Source organism: Schistocerca gregaria, chromosome X (genome assembly GCF_023897955.1).
Source record: "Schistocerca gregaria isolate iqSchGreg1 chromosome X, iqSchGreg1.2, whole genome shotgun sequence".
In the NCBI taxonomy this organism is placed as follows: Eukaryota; Metazoa; Arthropoda; class Insecta; order Orthoptera; family Acrididae; genus Schistocerca; species Schistocerca gregaria.
In genome coordinates this window covers 649784577-649806218 of record NC_064931.1, presented here as the reverse complement: position 1 = coordinate 649806218, position 21642 = coordinate 649784577, and the positions used below count along the sequence as shown (strand labels likewise).

Sequence of the window (21642 nt, the reverse complement as noted above, 5' to 3'; positions counted from 1 at the left end):
TTAGAGAAGAAACTTATGTGCACCTTCTGTCTATGAATGGTGCGGAAGTTGTTATGTACTAAGCAGTTAGGGGGCACATAAAGTGAAAATACATTCCTGCATTGTATTCCAATGAGAGATGATGGCAGGTGTATCACAGCGTCCATTTCATCTCATGTGAACATTCCCTACGTAATAACCTCTATTGCTTGTTATCAGCAAATTGCATTAATTCACAGTTTTCAATTTACTCACACCCCATCAGTCCATGAAGTTCCGAGACTGGATAAATAAAATAAAATAAAATATAGAGATAAGTTAAAGATGTTGCTTTTAATGATTTAGGTGTTCTATGCAGTCTCCCCCCATCTGAGTAAAACACGTAGAATGTTCATACAAGCATGTGAAACAGTCAGAATAGCCCTTCTCATAGATTTTGTTCAACTCACACATAACATTTGCACGTTCTTTAGCCTTGGTGAACCATCATGAACTTATGAACCTACCACAAAATGACAAAATGCATAATATCGATAACACCAAGTCTTGCCACCCATGATGGTTTCTTTCAGAAAAGAATTGTCTGTATAGTGCATTTGAAACAAGTTGCGGCAAGTGTCGATGAGTCGTCATTTTTGTTTGGGAGTCACATTGTTCAGGGCAAAGTTTGCACACATTTTCCTCTTCTTCAAAATATTCTGGAGGATGCGTAGAACACTTGATTTAGATATGTTCAGTTCCTTGCTCCGTTGTAATTTGTGACACAACACTGATACACTACAGCTGCATCTCCACTACTTAATACTGCCTGCTCACAACCGAGTGGTTGAATGCACATCTGTTGCTTACATTTGTTAGTTCAAGTTATCACCATAGCTACTGCACTTACTCTGTTTATACAACACAATCAAACTCAGTTTTAGAACTTTTCAGATGGATGATGTACATTGTCATTAGTATGTACTGATGCCACAATTCAGGCCTGCAAAGGTTATGTATTCATGACAATCTCTTTTTTTTTTTTTTTTTGTGAAATGCAATGCACGGAAGTATAGGTGTCAGGTGATGGGTACTGTACCCTGTACTGAATAGGTGGTTCTACTGGACAGTATGACTGTTCGGCAGTTGTCAGTGGCCACTGTCATCAACATGTTACCCACTGCAGTTTATTCTGGCAGTAACAGTTTGATTTGAATGGAGTACTCATGATACACACTAGACCCAGTAAAGCATGATAAGCTCAAAGCCTGTACAACATCTGAGATGGAATGTCACACACTTTGAATGCATGATCGAAACTGTTGATATCATGCATTTTGCACACTTGTATAAAATGTTTTCAAGTCAACACCAAATGTACATATACAAATAATTTACATAAATTTTTTATTTTTGTGATTCATTCTAAAATAACTATGTACAAAATAATATTTTTGTAGCTTGGAAGACCTCATTACAAAACAATTATTGTATTGGGTCAAATTTGTACCACATGGAAGACTATTCAAGGCATGATTTAACAGCATCAATACCAATCTGTAAGTTAATGGAATTTTTCCAGCTCAAAAATTAGTTCCACTGCTTCCATTACATCTTTTACAATATACTTTGGTTTTAGATCTTCATGGGTAGGTTGGAAATCCCGGGGATTATGATCTAAATTGGAATGTTCCTTCTGGTCCTCCTTCCGGGAATACACACCAGTCTATAAACAAATTAATGTTATATACATTAACTGTATTTACAACTAAAATTAGTTACATATTACACAGATCAGATTAATGACAAATGTCATACTAAGCAATGTATCACTTCCAAACAGTTACAGGAGACTAGGGTGGGTTATTGACTGTTTCCAATTTTTTGTCTGTTATCAAAGTTCTTCCATCATGAAAGATCCACATACTATCTTTTAACTTACTGCGATGTCTACATACTTGGCCAACTTAAGTATCAGGAAAAATCAAACAATTATCTACTTGTGTTTGTTACTCCTTTATGAACCAAAGTTAGATTCAGAACAAATTAATGAAGATAATTCTTCCTTTTAATATTACATATCTAAATGCATAATTATTCAACTAATGTAGATTACTGAATACAACACAATGAAGAACAGCAAGCGCCCGATTATTAGGGTTAATGCAGACCTCCAACTTCATGGATTTAAAAAAAAAAAAAAAAAAAAAAAAAAAAAAAAAAAAAAAAAAAAAAAAAAAAAAAAAAGCTAAATTTCACATTTGCAGACCCGCTGCACCAGTTTTGTGTTACTTTCTAGAAGCAACAGGTTGGAAGTTACTGACCTTTAGCTGCTAAGGAAAGGGCTAGGAAACACACAAACAGCAAATTGGCCACAGGAATGTGGCAATGGTAGAGTATCCACATTTACCTGAAGATAGTGTACCAGCAGTAAGGGACGAGTCACATGCAAAATAGCATATTTTCAAGAAAAATATTCACTGTAATTTTTCCACAGTACTTTGAACTTAATTTTTATTTTTTCAATAACTGCCAAACTATGTACGCATAATCCACAAACTAGATAATAAACGGTGGCTACAAGAAGTTTACTGTAAGACTGCATTTTTAGCTGCTGATACTGATGCTACAAAGATGTATGCAGTTGAATCTCCAACACAGAGATCTAACTACTATATGTTTAGACGCAAACTATTTGGCACAACAGAGTTAATCTGAAATATTCTACTATGAACAAAAATATATCAAGAATGTTAATTTGCTGATTTATGCCATTGTGATATAACAATTATTCTTATGGCAACAGTAAATGAAGAAAGACATTCTGGAAAATCCATTGTTACACTACCACAGTTTGATGCACTAATTTCCTTTAAAAGCTGCTCCAGCTTCGATTCTGTCACTGCAACTGCTATGAATAAAAGGCTTTTTTAACCAGGGATGTTTTACTGATGGTTGACTGTTTGACTCGAACTACCACCACCACTACTCCTCCACCTATGTCCAGATGAAGGAATCACACTTAATCTTGACCTACCAGCAACATCATCCACTTGCCTCCATAGGGGTCACGACCAGACACCCTAGACCTTGGAGATAGAATTGTTCACTGCATGTTGTCATCATTGTCTTAGTTATCATCATCATCATCATAATCATAATAGTGTGGTGAGGAGATTTAATATTTTGTTGCCTCCCTCTGGTCTCGAGAAAAGACATGATTAGAAAATTGGAATGCCACAGGCAATTAAGAGCAGTCTGTGAAGGCTGAGAAACCTATCAACCTTTCTCAGTTCAAAGATATTACTGAGGAAGACTATGTTGGCATGGGGCCAGTAAGATATACGCAGTGCAACTTGTTTGGCACAACATGTCTTGTACTCAGTCAGTGCCTGTTAAATGCAGTATTTGCCAGCACTATGGTCACTGTGCATGGCAGTGTTCACAGTCAAAATGGTAAATGACTATACACAAAGACTGAAAGTATCGGTTGTTGATATTTTAGAGTGCCTTTAGTGGCTCTGTCCATTTTTGTATTGTGTGCATTTAACTTGTCATTTTTTGGTAAGGGTTTTCACAATTTCACAGTCACATACATAGGGTGACTGTTCACTGCAGGCATTTCAAGCTTTAAAACAACAAAGTAGTTGACAACATACAACACACAGATACACAAGGAAACAGCTGGATCGAAGGTAGGGAAAGGTTCACTCTATATAATCAATCACACTTTTGTTAGATTTGACTGCTGCTGGCCTGACTACTCCTTTTCAGGCAAGACAACTGAAGATGTGTAGGCATTTGAAGGTGACACTGAAGCTGCCACGTAGCTAGACGTCTGGATGGATAAGATACTATGGCAGATGGCCAGACTACAGTAAGCAAGTGAGGCGAAAACCTAAATAATGTACCACGAGGAACTGAATAATGCACGTACATTTCAGCAGCTTAAGGATGGACTTTTACAGCACGATGAGAAACAAAACAGTACTAGGTTTCCTCAGGTGCAGTTCAGTGGAGTATAGCAAAAGCACAATGACTAAACAGTTTTCTAAACAGTGTCACAAAAATAAATGCTCAGACTTGTCAGTTAATGGGATGTGAAGAGGCAGACAAAGTTATCCTGGAAGAGGTTGAGAATAGAGCATTGGACACTTTTTAAGGGGACTTCAGCCTGAAATATCTAGGCGAGTATGGATGGAAAATCCAAAGGGTATGGTTGTTAAAAAAAGGATGGCTAAGCAGCTATAAGAGCAATGTGAATGCAGTATAAATAAGGTGTTTTTCCTATGGATTTTTCCATGGATGTGGGTGCACAGATCACATTTGAAAGCAGTGTCACCAGCCACAATGTCATAGGACTGGAGTGCTTGGGTGCTGCATGCAAGACTGTGGGAATAAGAGAGAAAATGGACAAAGATATGTATATTTTTATTTATTTTATTTACACATCAAGTTCCGTAGGATAAAACGGAGGAGCAAATCTCCAAGGTCATGGAATGTGTCAGTACATGAAATTACAACATAAAAGTAATAACAGATAAAAATAAATGTTTATGAACCTGAAAAGAGTCAGTCCATAAGTTTAAGTAAATGCAATCAACAATACAATAAGAATCAGCTTAATTTTTCAAGGAACTCCTCGACAGAACAGAAGGAGTGACCCCATGAGGAAACTCTTCAGTTTTGATTTGAAAGCACGTGGATTACTGCTAAGATTTTTGAATCCGAGTGGTAGCGTATTGAAAATGGATGCAGCAGTATACTGCACACCTTTTTGCACAAGAGTCAAGAGTAAAAAAGGCAGTATTAGGTCTTTGAACAAGATCCTGAACATTGGATTTCCACAACAGCTTATTATCTATCTGAACACCTAGAAATTTGAACTGTTCAGTTTCACTATTCACATGGCCGTTCTGTGAAATTAAAACATCAGATTTTGTTGAATTGTGTCAGAAACTGTAGAAACTGAGTCTTACTGTGATTTAGCGTTAGTTTATTCTCTACAAGCCATGAACTTAGGTCACGTACTGCACTGTTTGAAACCGAGCCAATGTTGCACACAACATCCTTTACTACGAAGCTAGTGCCATCAGCAAACAGAAATATTTTAGAGTCACCATAATACCACTAGAGGGCATATCATTTATATAAATAAGGAACAGGAGAGGCCTCAACACTGAAGCTGTTTACCTAATGAAATAGTCCTTTCTATGGAACTCTGGCCACTTAATAGAGGCTTACCTGTATGTTTTAGACACATTATTTGGAGGAAAAAAATGTAAGGGGCTACCAGAAAGGAAGAATCAGTTACTTCATGTGATTTCTGTTCACATTTAAATACCACTAGAGAACTGAAGCAATCTTACAGGAAGTATTTGGTTTTGAACAGCCACTTTGTATTACCCCCTTGGTGACTTGGCTGTTGCATGGAGGGTTGTTTGAGGGAATACACAGTTCCTTCAGACAACCTTCAATGCCCAAGTCATTTGTTAGTTGGTCTTCATCTGATCTCTCTTTTAGTGCCAAAGAAACATTACCAGAGGGCTTGGTATCCGATTTTGCTTTTCAGACACACAATGTTGGGAGCCTGTGATGTAAGAGAACCACTGACTAGCTGTTTCTTTCCTGCCTGAAGGGACATAACCTTTAGTTGTAGCACACTCTTGTTACAACTTTTTGCGTATGTACAGGAGCTCATCAATTTCTCAGTACATCTGCTTTGCAGTTACATTTAAAGACACAACTGCTGCAGCCAGATTCAGATGTTACTGTCTGTGTAGGAGAATCTTCTTTTGAAAAGCTGTTATTGGTCACAGAAACAAATTACACAAATACTAGTGGTCCCTGTGCCTGACATACTTTTCTAGTTTCAGAATAACTAATGTGTTTCATGGCATTTCTTGAATATTTTATTTTTAAGTTTACAATACCCTCAGCTCCAGACTATGTGATAAACACAGTATATGTTGCAAGAGTCTGGGGTATGTCCATAGTGGCAACATGTGAAGTATCTCATGGGACAGGTGACGTAAGGTCACATTTCAAGAACAAAAATATAACCTGTGTGTGTTCTGACAAAACAGATGAATTAAAGGACACTATAAATGTGGCAGGTTTTTTGTAGCTTGTTACTACCCCATGCACGATATTTCTGACTGGAGCATCTCTACACAAAAAAATGTTCAAATGTGTGTGAAATCTTACGGGACTTAACTGCTAAGGTCATCAGCCCCTAAGCTTACACACTACTTAACCTAAATTATCCTAAGGACAAACACACACATCTATGCCCGAGGGAGGACTCGAACCTCCGCCTGGACCAGCCGCACAGTCCATGACTGTAGCGCCTTAGACCGCTCGGCTAATCCCACATGGCACCTCTAGACACATCTTCGGCATGGAATCTCACTGAATGGACTACAATTGTCTTCTGTCAAGAGACCCACTTCAAACTGAGCCCCGATGATCAGCAGAGACATGTCTGGGGCTGCCCAAGAGAGAGGTGGGGTAACAACCGGACTGTCGACCACCAAGAATTATGGCCTGGGGTGCCACTCCTTTTGATAGCAGGGCCCATCTGGTTGTCATCCTTACAGTACAGCAGTACAATGGTGATATTCTATGCCCCTCATGGCAAGTCATCCTGGGCTTACATTTCAGCAAGCTAGTGCCCACTTGAACATAGTGACAGTTTCTACTGCTTTTCTTCATGCTCGCCAAACACTACCTTGAGAATATTTGGAGCATTATGCCGAGGTCCCTCCAACCAGCTCAGGATTTTGATGATCTAATGCATCAATTGGGCAGAATTTGGCACGATATCCCTTTCAGGACGACATCCAACAATGGGAAGCTGAATAACTGCTTGCATTAGGGCCACAAGTGAAGCATTCTCAATTTGTGAAGCTCTTACTCTTGAAAAGTCATCCAATGTTTCTGAAACTGTAACCATTTGTTTGTCTGTAAATGTAAATCCAACAATTTCTGTCCCATTCAGATAATTCCTTCACTGTGTTTTTTCCTAGAGTGTACAAGTAAAAAAAGACAAAGATGTAGTCGTCATTGATGGATGACACATACTATGGGAGAGGTGGAGTGACTGATATGCTTCATTAGCTGAATCTGAAATTTTTAACTTTTTCTGGGATGTCACCAATCGACTTTGAAATTCTAACACATGTGAGAGAGACATTTGTTTCAAAGAAAGATGCAAATTTTAGAAAAGCAATTCCTGAGAAATACTTGTATTACACTTCAGTTCAGCAATGGGGAATTCCTTTTGAAGCTTTTCTTTAATTCAGTATTATGCAATTGGTTAGATAAGAAATCTACTCACCAAGTGGCGGCAGGAAAAAACACATATTAGAAAGGTTTTACTTATGCAATCTTTTGGACCCAGCGGCTCCTTCTTCTGGCAGAAGTGTTGAATGGGAAGGAAGAAGGGTCATGGGAAAAGAACTGGAGAGGTTTAGAACAATGGTTAAGAGTTCAGGAAAGTCACCCAGAACCCCAGGTAAGGGGAAACTTACCAGACGGGCCTTCTCATCCTGTCTGGTACGTCTCCCCTGGCCCAGGGTTCTGGGTGACCTTACTGAACTCTAAACCTTGATTTAAACCTCTTGTATAAATTCAATTCTGTCTCAAAGATAACCCTATATAATGTTTTCTTTTGTAAGTCATGGCAGCCGTTGTTAAACACAGCAACAATTTCTTGGTTCTGTTTCAACTTGGCATTTTGTAGTGCGTACTTCACACATTACAGAGGTATTCTTCAGTCTTATATAGTGTAGTAAGTTTCAAACTCTGTTGTCTTGCCCACTTCATTATTAGGCAACACAATCACTGTACTCTGATACATGAAGTTTATGGAATAAAAACACTGGTGCCATACAGTGACATTTAGTGGTAGCAGGCCAGAAATCCTGTGTCCTTTGATCTGCTCCAACACAGCAATGGATAGCTGTTTTCATGTTTTAAATATGTTGCAAACAGATGGCCAAGCAGTAGCTACAAACAATGTTGTCAACACTGTTTCTAAACATGTTCCAATCTCAGCGTAAATGCAGCTGAGAGAATCTCAAAATTTGTCATCCTTTGCTATCATGCTCTTTTCACACACACTCTCTTAATTCTATTCATGCCCTCATCCATAATGAAAATAGATTGGACAACAATATTAGACTGAACACTTTCAGTGTTATAAGGACACTGTTTCCCAAGTGGTGTATTACCTTTTTTCCCCACGGTACTATGTTAAGCAATTAAATTACGACATATACTGTAATGCTGGATAAAACCTACCAGCAATCAGAAAATTTTATTACTGTGCAATTCGTTTAAAACCCTGTTATTTCATCTTCATGTGGTTTTTACAATTCTTTCATTACTTTTATGAAATGAAAAAACTAAGAATTTAACTGTCACAACATTTTTAGCTACTTTCACAGGTATATTTTGAAAACTGGAGGAAAATGAACTGAAGTAATTTAAGAATGCAAGTATCTTTGTAACAAGCTAAAAGAAACATATGACCCCTAGATCTGACACTGAACTAAAACCTCTGCAACATCTGTGGCATGTTTCAATGAAGTGTTGGCTATTCACAAAAAGGTACAAAACTAAAAGTCTGTGTTTTTAATGTTAAGGCTTCTGCAAGTGAAACTGTGCAATAAGTTTTTACTCAACTCTACATTAAAATATCTTTAAATGTATGTCTTAAATGATGTTAGAAGCCGGAAGAAGTATGTTGTAATACATGATTATTTCTGAAACAGATGAAAAACTGACAAAAAAATGCAAATGCTGTAAAAATCACTTGTCTATGGATCCAGAGGGTTTGAAATATATTGTACAATAATAAACATTTAGTGGCTGGAAACAGTTTCCATTCAAAACTGTACTCTCAATCAAAATCACAGTTTTAAACATTCCAGTCACGGAGAAAATGAACACACTACTTACATATTGCATTCTACTGTTATTTGTCATGGAATTTTATATTGTATAAAGAGAAGTAAGTGCATTCTATGTTATTCATAATATGCAGTACTCTTTTAGTGGTACAAAACTGATTTTGGTTTAAGACTCAAGAAGATACATAGTTATCTAACTAAACAGGCAGGATCCTATGGTTTGGCATACACATAGCAATGGTCAGTCACCTCTTCCTTACACTTAAATAATTCAATTGCTGGCTTACTGTCCTTAAAGGAGAGCATGCAGGTAACATGCAGCCTATAAATCACATTGAGTAATGTTTAGATTATAAGTACAGTATTCAGGAAACACAATGAGGCTTCAGTATATAAGAAAATATATCATGGGAAATCCTGTGAGAATCTGGAGTAATCTGCTTTCAGATTTATATCATAGCAGGGTTCAATGTTTGTTTTATTTGAGTGAAGATTTTGGAGCTTAGATATTACATTTCATAATAATTACATCGACTATCTAATGTTAGGACATGCACCATATGGATTTCAACCCAAGAAGACAAGTACCTTCACATCTCATTGCCCACAGCTTGTCACTACCACTCAAGAACACTAAGGAATTCTTGGAATGCTGGAATTAATACTAAGGATATTACGAAAGTTCTGGAATAAATGGCAAGGACATTGAGCAATATCAGGAATGTCAAAAAGGCACTAAAAAGTCTCAGAATTTCTAAAAGAACAGTATACTTCTCACAATGCCTAATACAAGCAGAGGACACATTTTGGAATGCCTGATTTCCACCACTATCCATTACTCCAAACTCATACTTCCTACCAAAATCCTGCTCTAAGCATGCAGAACTCTAATTTTTGGTCTATACTGTCAAGCATTTCATGCCCTAATATTTACTACTTTCCTACAATAAACTCTTACCAAACATGCTAAACAACTTCATACTCATCCATAACGGTTTTGAAAGGTTTATGTCAGGGAGGCAAACAAATAAAGAATACAGCCACAGTGATGTGCGTGCCTACTCTTACAGGAACGTATCAGCCTCGGTTGTTACAATGATTCATTCATTCACTGCATTATTGTCACATAACTTGTGATAAATGAACACACATCATCATACCCCGGCATTCATGAAGTTCACTCTCTGGCATTGCCATCCACAGCCACCTTCCTCAATTTTGATAACACTAATTTGTGAGCCATGAGGTAAAATGCTGGATTATACTATGCCATTTACATTTAGAGGGATCTGATTATTTATACAAACAGTACTCACTGTCACATAACTTCTGATTTTATGGTGGATTCATTCACCACAGTGGGAATGCCCTCAGCTGAAAATCAAACAACTGCTGTAGTTTATTTATTTTGAACAACCACTCTTCCTGCTTTGTTTATAAGCAGATCGCCTAGCCACATTTGCTTGCTCCATACCAAAAAACTCTTGCCCACACAACAACAAAACATTCATTACTATTACAAGTTGCAATACATAATAAACATATTACTCCAGTGAGGGTGTGGCTCTGGATAAGTTCAGTAGTAAGATCACCTTATCCATAATCTTTCTGAATAACTTATATCCTATTTCCATCTTTTATCTGTGTCATGCTTACCCATTTGTTTATGTAACAGTTCACAGATATGCAATTACCACATTTGGAAAACACAGCTTATGTATACTTGAACAACCATCAATTTCAGACTCGGCACAGGCGTGACCTATAACATTATAGGTAAAAAGGAATGAAAGCACCCATACTTTAAGCCATTCTAACAATTTTCGCACAAATTATGTAGTTTTCTGAACACCGACACCAAGGAATCACAGCACAAACAGTAATGGGCCTAGAAAAATATCTACACTGGCAATTACAAGTAATCTTTTGCTAGGCAAGTGCTGCAGCACTGCCTAAACACACACCACCTACTGCTGTTGTAGATGAGAAGTGGTAGTTCTCCAAGTTATGAAAAGCACTATTTATCAGCTTTCATGCCAGCAGCTCTGTTTATGAACAGAGCATGTGCTGAGAAGAGGAAACCTTATTCAATGTTGACAAATGGCATCACGTGTCTACCTGATATGGAAACTCTGGGGCACCTCCTAGTAGTGATATGAGGCTTGCATGTTAACTAATATGGTGCCTATGTCAGTTATATGCATATTGCTCCTACCAAAATGAACCAGAGGCTACTGATGTGTGTATAAATTAACAGCTCAGAAAATCCTCTGGTGTCTGGGGCTCCAAAGGAAATTGATAGGCTTAACATTTATAATAGGCTAGTGAAGATATAAAAATACAAATAAAGGGATGATGTGCAGTAGCAAGAGGTAGTGCACTTAGTCACACAACAGCCAACAGTAACATTGTGCTGCATCTCTCTGTTGCCTACACTTTGGGGGGGGGGGGGGGGGGGGGGTTGAAGATTTGGCAATGGTTTTTGTGTTAGTGATAAACTGTATGGCTATTTGGCCCCTTTAATGTTCATTATTGGTGACAAAGAAAACAACAGATACTGCACCAATATCCTGGAATCCTGGAGTGACAGTGTTCAATTTGTACCAATTTTTTGAGAGAGAATCAGAAGCAGAAACAGAGTTTGCACATAGAAAACAGTGCCAGTTGTCAGGGTAGAGAAAATCGGGAGCACATGGGATGTGAAAGAGGCAGAGAGGAAATTTGGAAATTCAAAGTATTTTCTTATTGTGATATGCATTATGCAGTCACTTTCTTATGGGTACACTTCTCTAAAAAAATAATAAATATAGATTACAATATTAAAATTGGGTCCCACAGTGTGGCGAAGCTTGTCTTCTCTTGTGAGCCTTATTTCCTACTTCACGAGAAGCATAGTGTTATGTCAACAAGAAACAAATGAAAATGAAATACCCTACAACCAAAACTGGAAAAACAAGTTGATAGTTCCAGTTTTAATGTCGTAAGAGTATTTTTTGCAGTTGCCTGACTACTCATTCCAAGTAATATGCACCACATGATTTAACTGTGGGTGAAGTCTTGCTACTTGTAAATCAGCACCTTGCCTGTCTGGGGTGTTAGGGACCTTGTACTAAGACACTATGTTACACACGATAAATCCCCTGCATCACTTGGCTGTACAAGATTTATTCTACTGGCTGTCTAAATCCCCAAATTAAAATCAAACTGCTGAATTGGAAGGACAGCTCAGTCATCATGGTTGTTCTATGGCTCATCTGTCAATGTTTCTCTCTGAACATCGATAACATATGCTGCAGGCGGAATGGTTCCATATCTACATTTATACTGCTCAAGCCACCCAACAGTGTGTGGCGGCAGGCACTTTAAGTGCTACTGTCATTACCCCCCCATTCCTGTTCCAGTCGCATATGGTTCGCGGGAAGAATGACTGCCGAAAAGCCTCCATGCGTGCTCGAATCTCTCTAATATTACATTCGTGATCTCCTCTGGAGGTATAAGTAGGGGGAAGCAATATATTTGATACCTCATCCAGAAACGCACCCTCTCGAAACCTGGACAGCAAGCTACACCGCGATGCAGAGCACCTCTCTTGCAGAGTCTGCCATTTGAGTTTGCTAAACATACCCGTAACGCTATCATGCTTACCAAATAACCCTGTGATGAAACGCACCGCTCTTCTTTGGATCTTCTGTATCTCCTCCATCAACCTGATCTGGTACGGATCCCACACTGATGAACAATACTCAAGTATAGGTCGAACAAGTGTTTTGTAAGCCACCTCCTTTGTTGATGGACTAAATTTTCTAAGGACTCTCCCAATGAATCTCAACCTGGCACCCGCCTTACCAACAATTAATTTTATATGATCATTCCACTTCAAATCATTCCGTACACATACTCCCAGATATTATACAGAAGTAACTGCTACCAGTGTTTGTTCCCCTATCATATAATCATACAATAAAGGATCTTACTTTCTACGTATTCGCAATACATTACATTTGTCTATGTTAAGGGTCAGTTGCCACTCCCTGCACCAAGTGCCTATCCACGGCAGATCTTCCTGCATTTTCTAATACTGCAACTTCTCTGTATACTACAGCATCATCCGCAAAAAGCCGCATGGAACTTCCGACACTATCTACTATGTCATTTATATATAGTGTGAAAAGCAGTGGTCCCATAACACTCCCCTGTGGCACGCCAGAGGTTACTTTAATGTCTATAGACATCTCTCCATCGAGAAAACGTGCTGTGTTTTGTTTGCTAAAACCTATTCAATCCAGCTACACAACTGGTCTGATATTCCGTAAGCACTTACTTTCTTTATCAGGCGACAGTGCAGAACTGTATTGAACGCCTTCCGGAAGTTAAGAAAAATAGCATCTACCTGAGAGCCTGTATCTAATATTTTTTGGATCTTATGAACAAATAAAGTGAGTTGGGTCTCACACAATTGCTGTTTCCGGAATCCATGTTGATTCCTACAGAGTAGATTCTGGGTTTCCAGAAATGACATGATACGTGAGCAAAAAACATGTTCTAAAATTCTACAACACATCGATGTCAGAGATATAGGCCTATAGTTTTACACATCTGGTCGACGACCCTTCTTGAAAACTGGAACTACCTGTGCTCTTTTCCAATCATTTGGAACCTTCCGTTCCTCTAGACACTTGCGGTACACGGCTGTTAGAAGGGGGGGGGGGGGGGGGCAAGTTCTTTTGCGTACTCTGTGTAGAATTGAATTGGTATCCTGTCAGGTCCCGTGGACTTCCCTCTGTTGAGTGATTTCAGTTGCTTTTCTATTCCTTGGACACTTATTTCGATGTCAGCCATTTTTTTGTTCGTGCAAGTATTTAGAAAAGGAACTCCAGTGCGGTCTTCCTCTGTGAAACAGTTTTGGGAAAAGGTGTTCAGTATTTAGCTTTATGCATCCCAGAATGTCTGGATATGTTGTTTCGAGCCACTTACTGATTTAACGTACGACCAGAACTTCCTAGGATTTTCTGTCAAGTTGGTACATAGAATTTAACTTTCAAATTCACGGAATGCTTCACGCATAGCCCTCCTTACGCTAACTTTGACATCGTTTAGCTTCAGTTTGTCTGAGAGGTTTTGGCTGCGTTTAAATTTGCAGTGAAGCTCTCGTTGCTTTCACAGTAGTTTCCTAACTTTGTTGTTGAACCACAGTGGGTTTTTCCCATCCCTCACAGTTTTACTCGGCACATACCTGTCTAAAATGCATTTTACGATTGCCTTGAACTTTTTCCATAAACACTCAACATTGTCAGTGTCGGAAAAGAAATTTTTGTTTTGATCTGTTAGGTAGTCTGAAATCTGCCTCCTATTACTCTTTCTAAACAGATAAACCTTCCTCCCTTTTCTTATATTCCTATTTACGTCCATATTCATGGATGCTGCAATGGTCTTATGATCACTGGTTCCCCGTTCTGCGCTTACAGAGTTGAAAAGTTCGGGTCTGTTTTTATCAGTAGGTCCAAGGTGTTATCTCCACGAGTCGGTTCTCTGTTTAAGTGCTCGAGGCAATTTTCAGATAGTGCTCTCAGTATAATGTCACTCGATGCTCTATACCTATCACCTGTCCTAAACATCTGAGTGTCCCAGTTTATATCTGGTAAACTGAAATCTCCACCCAAGACTATAACATGCTGAGGAAATTTATGTCAAATGTATTCCAGATTTTCTCTTAGTTGTTCCGCCACTAATGCTGATGAATCGGGAAGTCGGTGAAAGGAGCCAATTATTAATCTAGCTCGGTTGTTGAGTGTAACTTCCACTCATAATATTTCACAGGAACTATCCACTTCTACTTCACTACAGGATAAACTACTACTAAGAGCGACAAACACGCCACCACCGGTTGCATGCAATCTATCCTTTCTAAACACCATCTGTGCCTTTGTAAAAATTTTGGCACAATTTATCTCTGGCTTCAGCCAGCTTTCTGTACCTATAACGATTTCAGCTTCGGTGTTTTCTATCAGCGCTTGAAGTTCCGGTACTTTACCAACGCAGTTTCGACAGTTCACAATTACAATACCGATTGCTGTTTGGTCGCCCGCATGTCCTGACTTTGCCCCGCACCCTTTAAGGCTGTTGCTCTTTCTGTACTTGCCCGAGGCCATCTAACCTAAAAAACCGCCCAGTCCACGCCACACAACCCCAGCTACCCGTGTAGCTCCTTGCTGCGTGTAGGTCCGCAGTCAGTCCTGTCGACGATGTTGCAGATGGTGAGCTCTGCTTTCATCCTGCTAGCGAGACTAGCAGTCTTCACCAAATCAGATAGCCGGCGGAAGCCAGAGAGGATTTCCTCTGACCCATAGTAACACACATCATTGGTGCTGACATGAGCGACCACCTGTAACTATTTCAGCTTCGGTGCTGTACCCTATACCCTCTATCGCATCCAGAAGGACCCTTTCCACATCTGGAATGACTCTCACCCGGTGTGCACACCGAGTGCACATGGTTTTCTTCCTCTCCCTTGCGGCCATGTCCCTAAGGGGTCCCATTGCGCGCCTGATGTTGGAGCTCCCAACTACCAGTAAGCCCACCCTCTGGAACAGGACAAGCAGCCATGTCCTGCCAAAGATCAATATCAGCTGGAGACACAGCCTGAAACCGGTTCGTCAGACAAACTGGAGAGGCCTTCCGTTCAGATCTCCAGAATGTCTTTCGCCCCCTTCCAGACCTCGAGACGACCTCCCACTCTACCACGGGTGAGGGGTCAGACTCAATGTGGGCAGTATCCCAGGCAGCCACAGCCATAGTCCAATTGGGGGATGCGTGGGATAAGCTGGCCATTCCCAACAAACCCCCATCTGGACCCCCACAGTGATGCCCATTGGCAACAGCCTCAAGCTGTGTGACCGAAGCCAACACTGCCTGAAGCTGGGAGCGTAGGTATGCCAACTTAGCTCCCATCCGAACACAGCAGTCGCAGTCCCTATCCATGCTAAATAATGTTGTACAAAGAAAGTCTGAACTAACCTACAGAGAGCGCAAGAATTCGACCCAAAATTTAAACAGTTATTAAAATACAAGACTGTCTAGTAAATGCAGTAACGCTGCTACTTGCGCACTGCTGACACACTGCTCGGCGGCTGAAGGCTAACTGTACTGTAACATATGGGTGTAACAGCTTACTTATACTTACAAGTTGCGCTATTGTGTGTGTGTGTGTGGGGGGGGGGGGGGGGGGGGGGTGAGAGGTTTGGCATGCATACACAGTCCAGGTTATCAATCAGTACATACCTCAACTAAAATACTACAGCAAGATTCAGGTAGCTTCTGAGTTTCAGTAAATTCCCGCTTGATGATGGTATCTAAAACCCGAGCACTGGGGCTGCTGTGTGCACCTGGTTTCTCATGCAAATATTTCTCATACAAATTAGCTCCATACACATCTGTGTATATGTTATCACTGTAATATAAAAACAGATATGAGAACATTTTACTAACAAATACAATCAGAGCTGTAATAATAGCACAAACTTAAAACTTTCTAAAACATTATTCAATAGAACAGCATAGCACAATAATTTATTTAACTGAGATAATTTTTATAGTGGTACAGGATTTTGCAGCTTAATAAGAGGAAAAACATCATGTCATATATGCAGCTGTATGAACACAAACAAATGAGTTTAAAGAGGATAGGCATAAAGTCAGCCATAGTCTTGTTGAAGAAACCAGCCCAGTATTTGCCTGAAATGACTTAGGAAAGCATAAATCAAGATGGCTAGCCAGATCATGAACCTCTATCCTCATAAAACTAAGGCCAGTGGCTTAACAAATACACTGCCTCAATTCACTGTATGCTAAGAGTAAAATGCACTTTTGATTATAGTATTACATTAGTCATATTCCATATAGAGTGGTGTCTGGGATGTGTGAAGGCTTCGAAGTTGTACATTTTATTTATCAAATTCATTTCAACATTAAATTTCTGAGTTTCTGTGAGCATTCAGTGGAGTAAGAGGCTTAAACACCACCACTTTATTTACATGAAATCTAATGTGCTCTGGCACAGCTGTTGAATACATCTGTATCCATTCATCTTACACTTTTCTGTACTAATTTTAAGCCCTTGAAGTCTTTGTGGAAGTTGTTTGCTGTCCTAATATTATATTCATGCTTTTCACAATTTTTCTGAGAGAAGAGAAATATTTCTAATGCCAATGGACCTTAAAGAATACATGTATCGCTAAGTAGTTGTCACCACATTTGTTTGACTAGATCTCTGCAGGATGTTATAGAATTAAACTTGAGTATTTTGAAAGTTTATTTTTAGTATCCCATTCACTAATAAGTTATGGAATCATTTCTTGGGGAACAGTACTAATTTCTTCATACTTAATACACCAACAGCTGTAATCATGCATACTGCAAACAAAGTCAAACTAAGGCAATTAATTAATCCCAGGCAGTTGATTTTCCAATCAAGGTTGTGATCAACCTGCAGCCCCTTAAACTTGACACTTTTTACCTATTGTATTTAATTTTTTAAGAAACCTACTTTTATAGCTTCTGGAGTTCTAAGAGAAGTAGTGAACTGTGTGTGCTGAGTCTTGTTGAAATTCAGTGATAATCCACTTGCTGGTCGGAGTGGCAGAGACGTTCTAGGCGCTACAGTCTGGAACCGCGCGACCGCTACAGTCGCATGTTCGAATCCTGCCTCAGGCATGGATGTGTGTCATGTCCTTAGGTTAGTTAGGTTTAAGTAGTTCTAAGTTCTACGGGACTGATGACCTCAGAAGTTAAGTCCCATAGTGCTCAGAGCCATTTGAACCATTTTCGATAATCCACTTGCCTTGAACAACCTGTTGATGTTTTTGGATTTTCATTAATTGCCTTTTTTAGTAAGAGGATTGTTGGTTCTTTTTATTTGTATACTTGTATCATCTGCAAAATGGGTAAAATTTGTAAGTGGTAGGTAATTTACATAAGAAACAGCAGAGAACCCAAAATCAAACTGTGGGGTACACCATGACTGACTGCTTGAAAATTCTGAGTGCCAATTGTTGAGTTATTGACATAAACTGAACATTTTGCTTTCACTCATACAGATAAGGTAAAAACCATGAACCTAATGTGTCTACTATTCTATATGCAATATTTTAACTTTCACTTTAGGATATCGTAATTCAGACAGTCAAAAGCTTTAGGCAAGTCACAAAATATTTCCAATAGTAGTAATTTCTGATTCTAATATATCATGTGTCTAGAAAAATTTAAAGACTGTTCACCATATAACACAAACTTTCATAGTCGGAATTTGTGTCCTTGGACCACTGCCTAATGCACACAAAACAAAATTAGCCAAGGATGTACAATGTTCAGCTGACAGTACTTTTTGAAATCCGACCTGTTTCTTACGAGTATGTTTCCTGTACCAAGTGTTTATAAAGTCCATTAGATATTATCTTCTTGAACACTTTTAAGATACTGACAGTAATGAGATGGGTTGGTAACCCTTTACTTACGTTTTGTCTCTTTTGAGGAGTGACTTGACAACAGTATGTTTAAGTTACTATGGGAAAGTATTAATGTGGAAAAGATTCACAACATAAATAGCTCAATATACACAGTCCAGTCACATTAATGTGATCACTAGTCAAGAGTCTGAATAACCATCTTTTGCAGCACAGACATGCAAGAAGAATCAGTAACGTTCTGGAAGGTACCAACAGGAATGTGGAGCCATTCTGAATTCAGTGCTGTGGTCAGCTACATTACGTTTCTTGGTTGAGGATCCATGGCATGAACAGCATGATTATTGAGATGGTCCCACAGATTGTTGAATGGATTAAAATCTAGGGAGTTTGGTGTTCTTTGAACCACACATGTACACTGCAATCTGTGTGACATGTTGCACTGTCCTGCTGGTAGACACCACCGTGCTGAGGAAAAAAACAAATTGCATGTAGGTTTGGACAGGACCTCAAGGATAGAGGTATACTTTCATTGATCCACTATGCCTTCGAGAATAACAAGAACATCCATGAATGCCAAGAAAACATTCCTCAGACTATAACACTCCATCCTCCAGCCTGAACGCTTCTGATAATTGTTGCACGGCCATACACACCAACGGCCATCTGTCCGATGGAGCATAATACACGATTCATCTGAAAAACACACCTGTTGTCACACAGCAGATATCCAGTTGCATTGCTGACATGCAAATTCCAGCATTTGTCACCAATGAACAAGAGCTAGCATGGGTGCATGAAGTAGGCACCTGTTGTGGAGGTCCATACACAGCAACATTCGCTGATCAGTCATTAAGGAGACACTGTAGGTAGCCTCTTGGTTTATCTGGGCACACAGACGCTTAGCAGTTGTACGTCTACTTGCTCATACACATCCCTGCAACCATCATTCACCCATCATCTGCTGCCCTTGGCGCACCACAGCTGCCTCGGCAGTTCTGGATAGTGCCATTTTGCCGTGCACGGTAAACTTTAATCATAGCTCACCGCAAACTATTTACAAACGTAGCCATGTCAGAAAAGGTTCCTCCCTTCGCCTGAGAGCCAATGATCACGCACTTTTGGATATCAGATAAATCACTCCATTTTCACTTTACAACAATGACTGCACTGTTTCCCGCATTCCCCTGACACGCTTTATATGCCCTTCGCTATTAGTGCTGCCACCTGCCATCTACATCTACGTACATATTCCGCTAGCCACCAAACAGTGTGTGGCAGAGGGCACTATTCACGCCAAAGTCATATTTCCCCCCCCCCTCTATTCCACTCGTGGATCGTGCGAGGGAAAAATGACTGCCTGAACACCTCAGTATGAGCTCCAATTTCCCTTATCTTTGAATGGTGATCATTGCGTGATATGAAAGTTGGTGGTAATAATATATGCTCTACATCCTCGACAAAGATCGGATTCTGGAATTTAGTGGACAGCCCCTTCCGTTTAGCTCGTCGTCTATCTGCAAGTGTGTCCCACTTCAAACTGTCTATGAGATTTGTAATGCTCTCACGATGGCTAAATGTTCCGGTCGCAATGCTTGCCACTCTTCTTTGGACCTTCTCAATCTCTTTAATCAGACCCAACTGGTAAGGGTCCCATACAGACGGACAATACTCTAAGACTGGACGAACTAAAGTATTTGTTGAAGGACTGCATAGCTTCTAAAGTCTACCAGTAAACCGCAATCTACAGTTTGCCTTACCCGTTACTTGTGTAATCTGAGTGTTCCATTTGAGATCAATTTGATTAGTCACACCCACATACTTGACAGATGTTACTGCTTCCAAAGACTGGGCATTTATTTTGTTCTTGTACATTACTGGGGATTTTCGCTTTGTTATACGCAGTAGGTTACACTTCCTAATATTGAGAAATAACTGCCAGTCATTATACAACACATTTATTTTCTGCAAATCCTCATTGATTTGTTCACAACTTTCGTGTGATACTACCTTCATGTAGACTACAGCATCATTGGCAAACAGCCTAATGCTGTGTCAACATCATCAACCAAATCATTTATGTAAATCGTAGAAAAGCAGCGGACCTATTACGCTGCCCTGGGGCACACCTGACGTTAACGCCTGTTTCTGTTGAAGTTTCCCCATTCAGGATGACATACTGCTCTCTGTCTGTTAGAAAACTTTATATCCAACCACGTATGTCATCGGATAGACAGTAAGCACATACTTTTTGGAGCAAGCAACAGTGCGGAACTGAGTTGAACACCTTTTGAAAGCTGAGGAATATGGCATCAACCTGGGAGCCTGTATCTAGAGCCTGTTGTATATCATGCACAAAGAGGGCCAGCTGTGTCTCGCATGACCACTGATTCCTAAAACCGTGCTGGTTTCTGCAGATGAGCTTCTCAGAGCCTAGAAAGGTCATTATGTCTGAACACAAAATATGTTCCATGATTCTACAACAAATCGATGTCAGTTAAATTGGCCGGTAATTATGTGCACCTGATTTTCTACCCTTTTTATAGATTGCAATGACCTGGGCCTTCTTCCAGTCCTGTGGAACTTTCTGCTGTTCCAATGATCTCTGATAGATAAGAATGGTGTTGTATTTGTAGCATAGTCAACATAAAATCTTATGGGGATACCGTCTGGGCCAGATGCCTCCTTGGCATCCAAGATCCTTCCTTGGTGTCTAAGGATCTTAACTGTTTTACAATCCCAGATACACTAAACACTATGTCAGCCATCCTTGCATTTGTCTGAAAAATTATTAAAAAATTACACAGTAACCTACAGTAAGCTACACCTACTGATTATCCCTCGTATTTATAATGTAAATAAATATTTACATACATGTGAAAATGACCTAATAAAACTGTAAAAACTGCTACCTTCAATGTATCGAGTCTAAATGACACTAATAACCATAAATACTTAGTATTGTACACTGATAGATGCAGGTACAAAACATAACCTTTAGCTAACAATAAGAGTTCAGAATGTAAAACACAAATAAGAATTCTACTTTATAGGAACCGTTGGGCTTACAGTACACGATCACCAAAGCCCACAACAAGCTAAGGGAATTAAGCAGACGGCAAGGTGAGTTTTAGCTTTCCGCTAACTAAACTATATGTGAGAAGGGCTCAGAAGTTGTATTATAACACTGATTTACTAGATATTGTAATGTAATACTAGTTTACCACATATTTTACGTTTGCTTAACTGTTAACGCTCGCAGGTTGTGCTAGTCAAAACGTTTACAAGTGAGGTTAGAATTCACTGTCAGT

General features: G+C 39.5%; 1 protein-coding gene across 1 annotated transcript in view; it reads right to left on the bottom strand.

Moving 5' to 3' along the window:
- Positions 1-1348: 1348 nt before the first annotated feature.
- The window catches only part of LOC126297638 (haloacid dehalogenase-like hydrolase domain-containing 5), a 97488-nt gene continuing 77194 nt past the window's right edge, over positions 1349-21642 (bottom strand). The window contains exons 6-7 of the mRNA XM_049988663.1: positions 16152-16320; positions 1349-1684 (exon numbers count right to left, since the gene is read on the bottom strand). Of these exons, the coding sequence (XP_049844620.1) occupies positions 1523-1684; positions 16152-16320 (331 nt within the window). The 3' untranslated portion in view covers positions 1349-1522. The remainder of the gene's footprint in view (positions 1685-16151; positions 16321-21642) is intronic.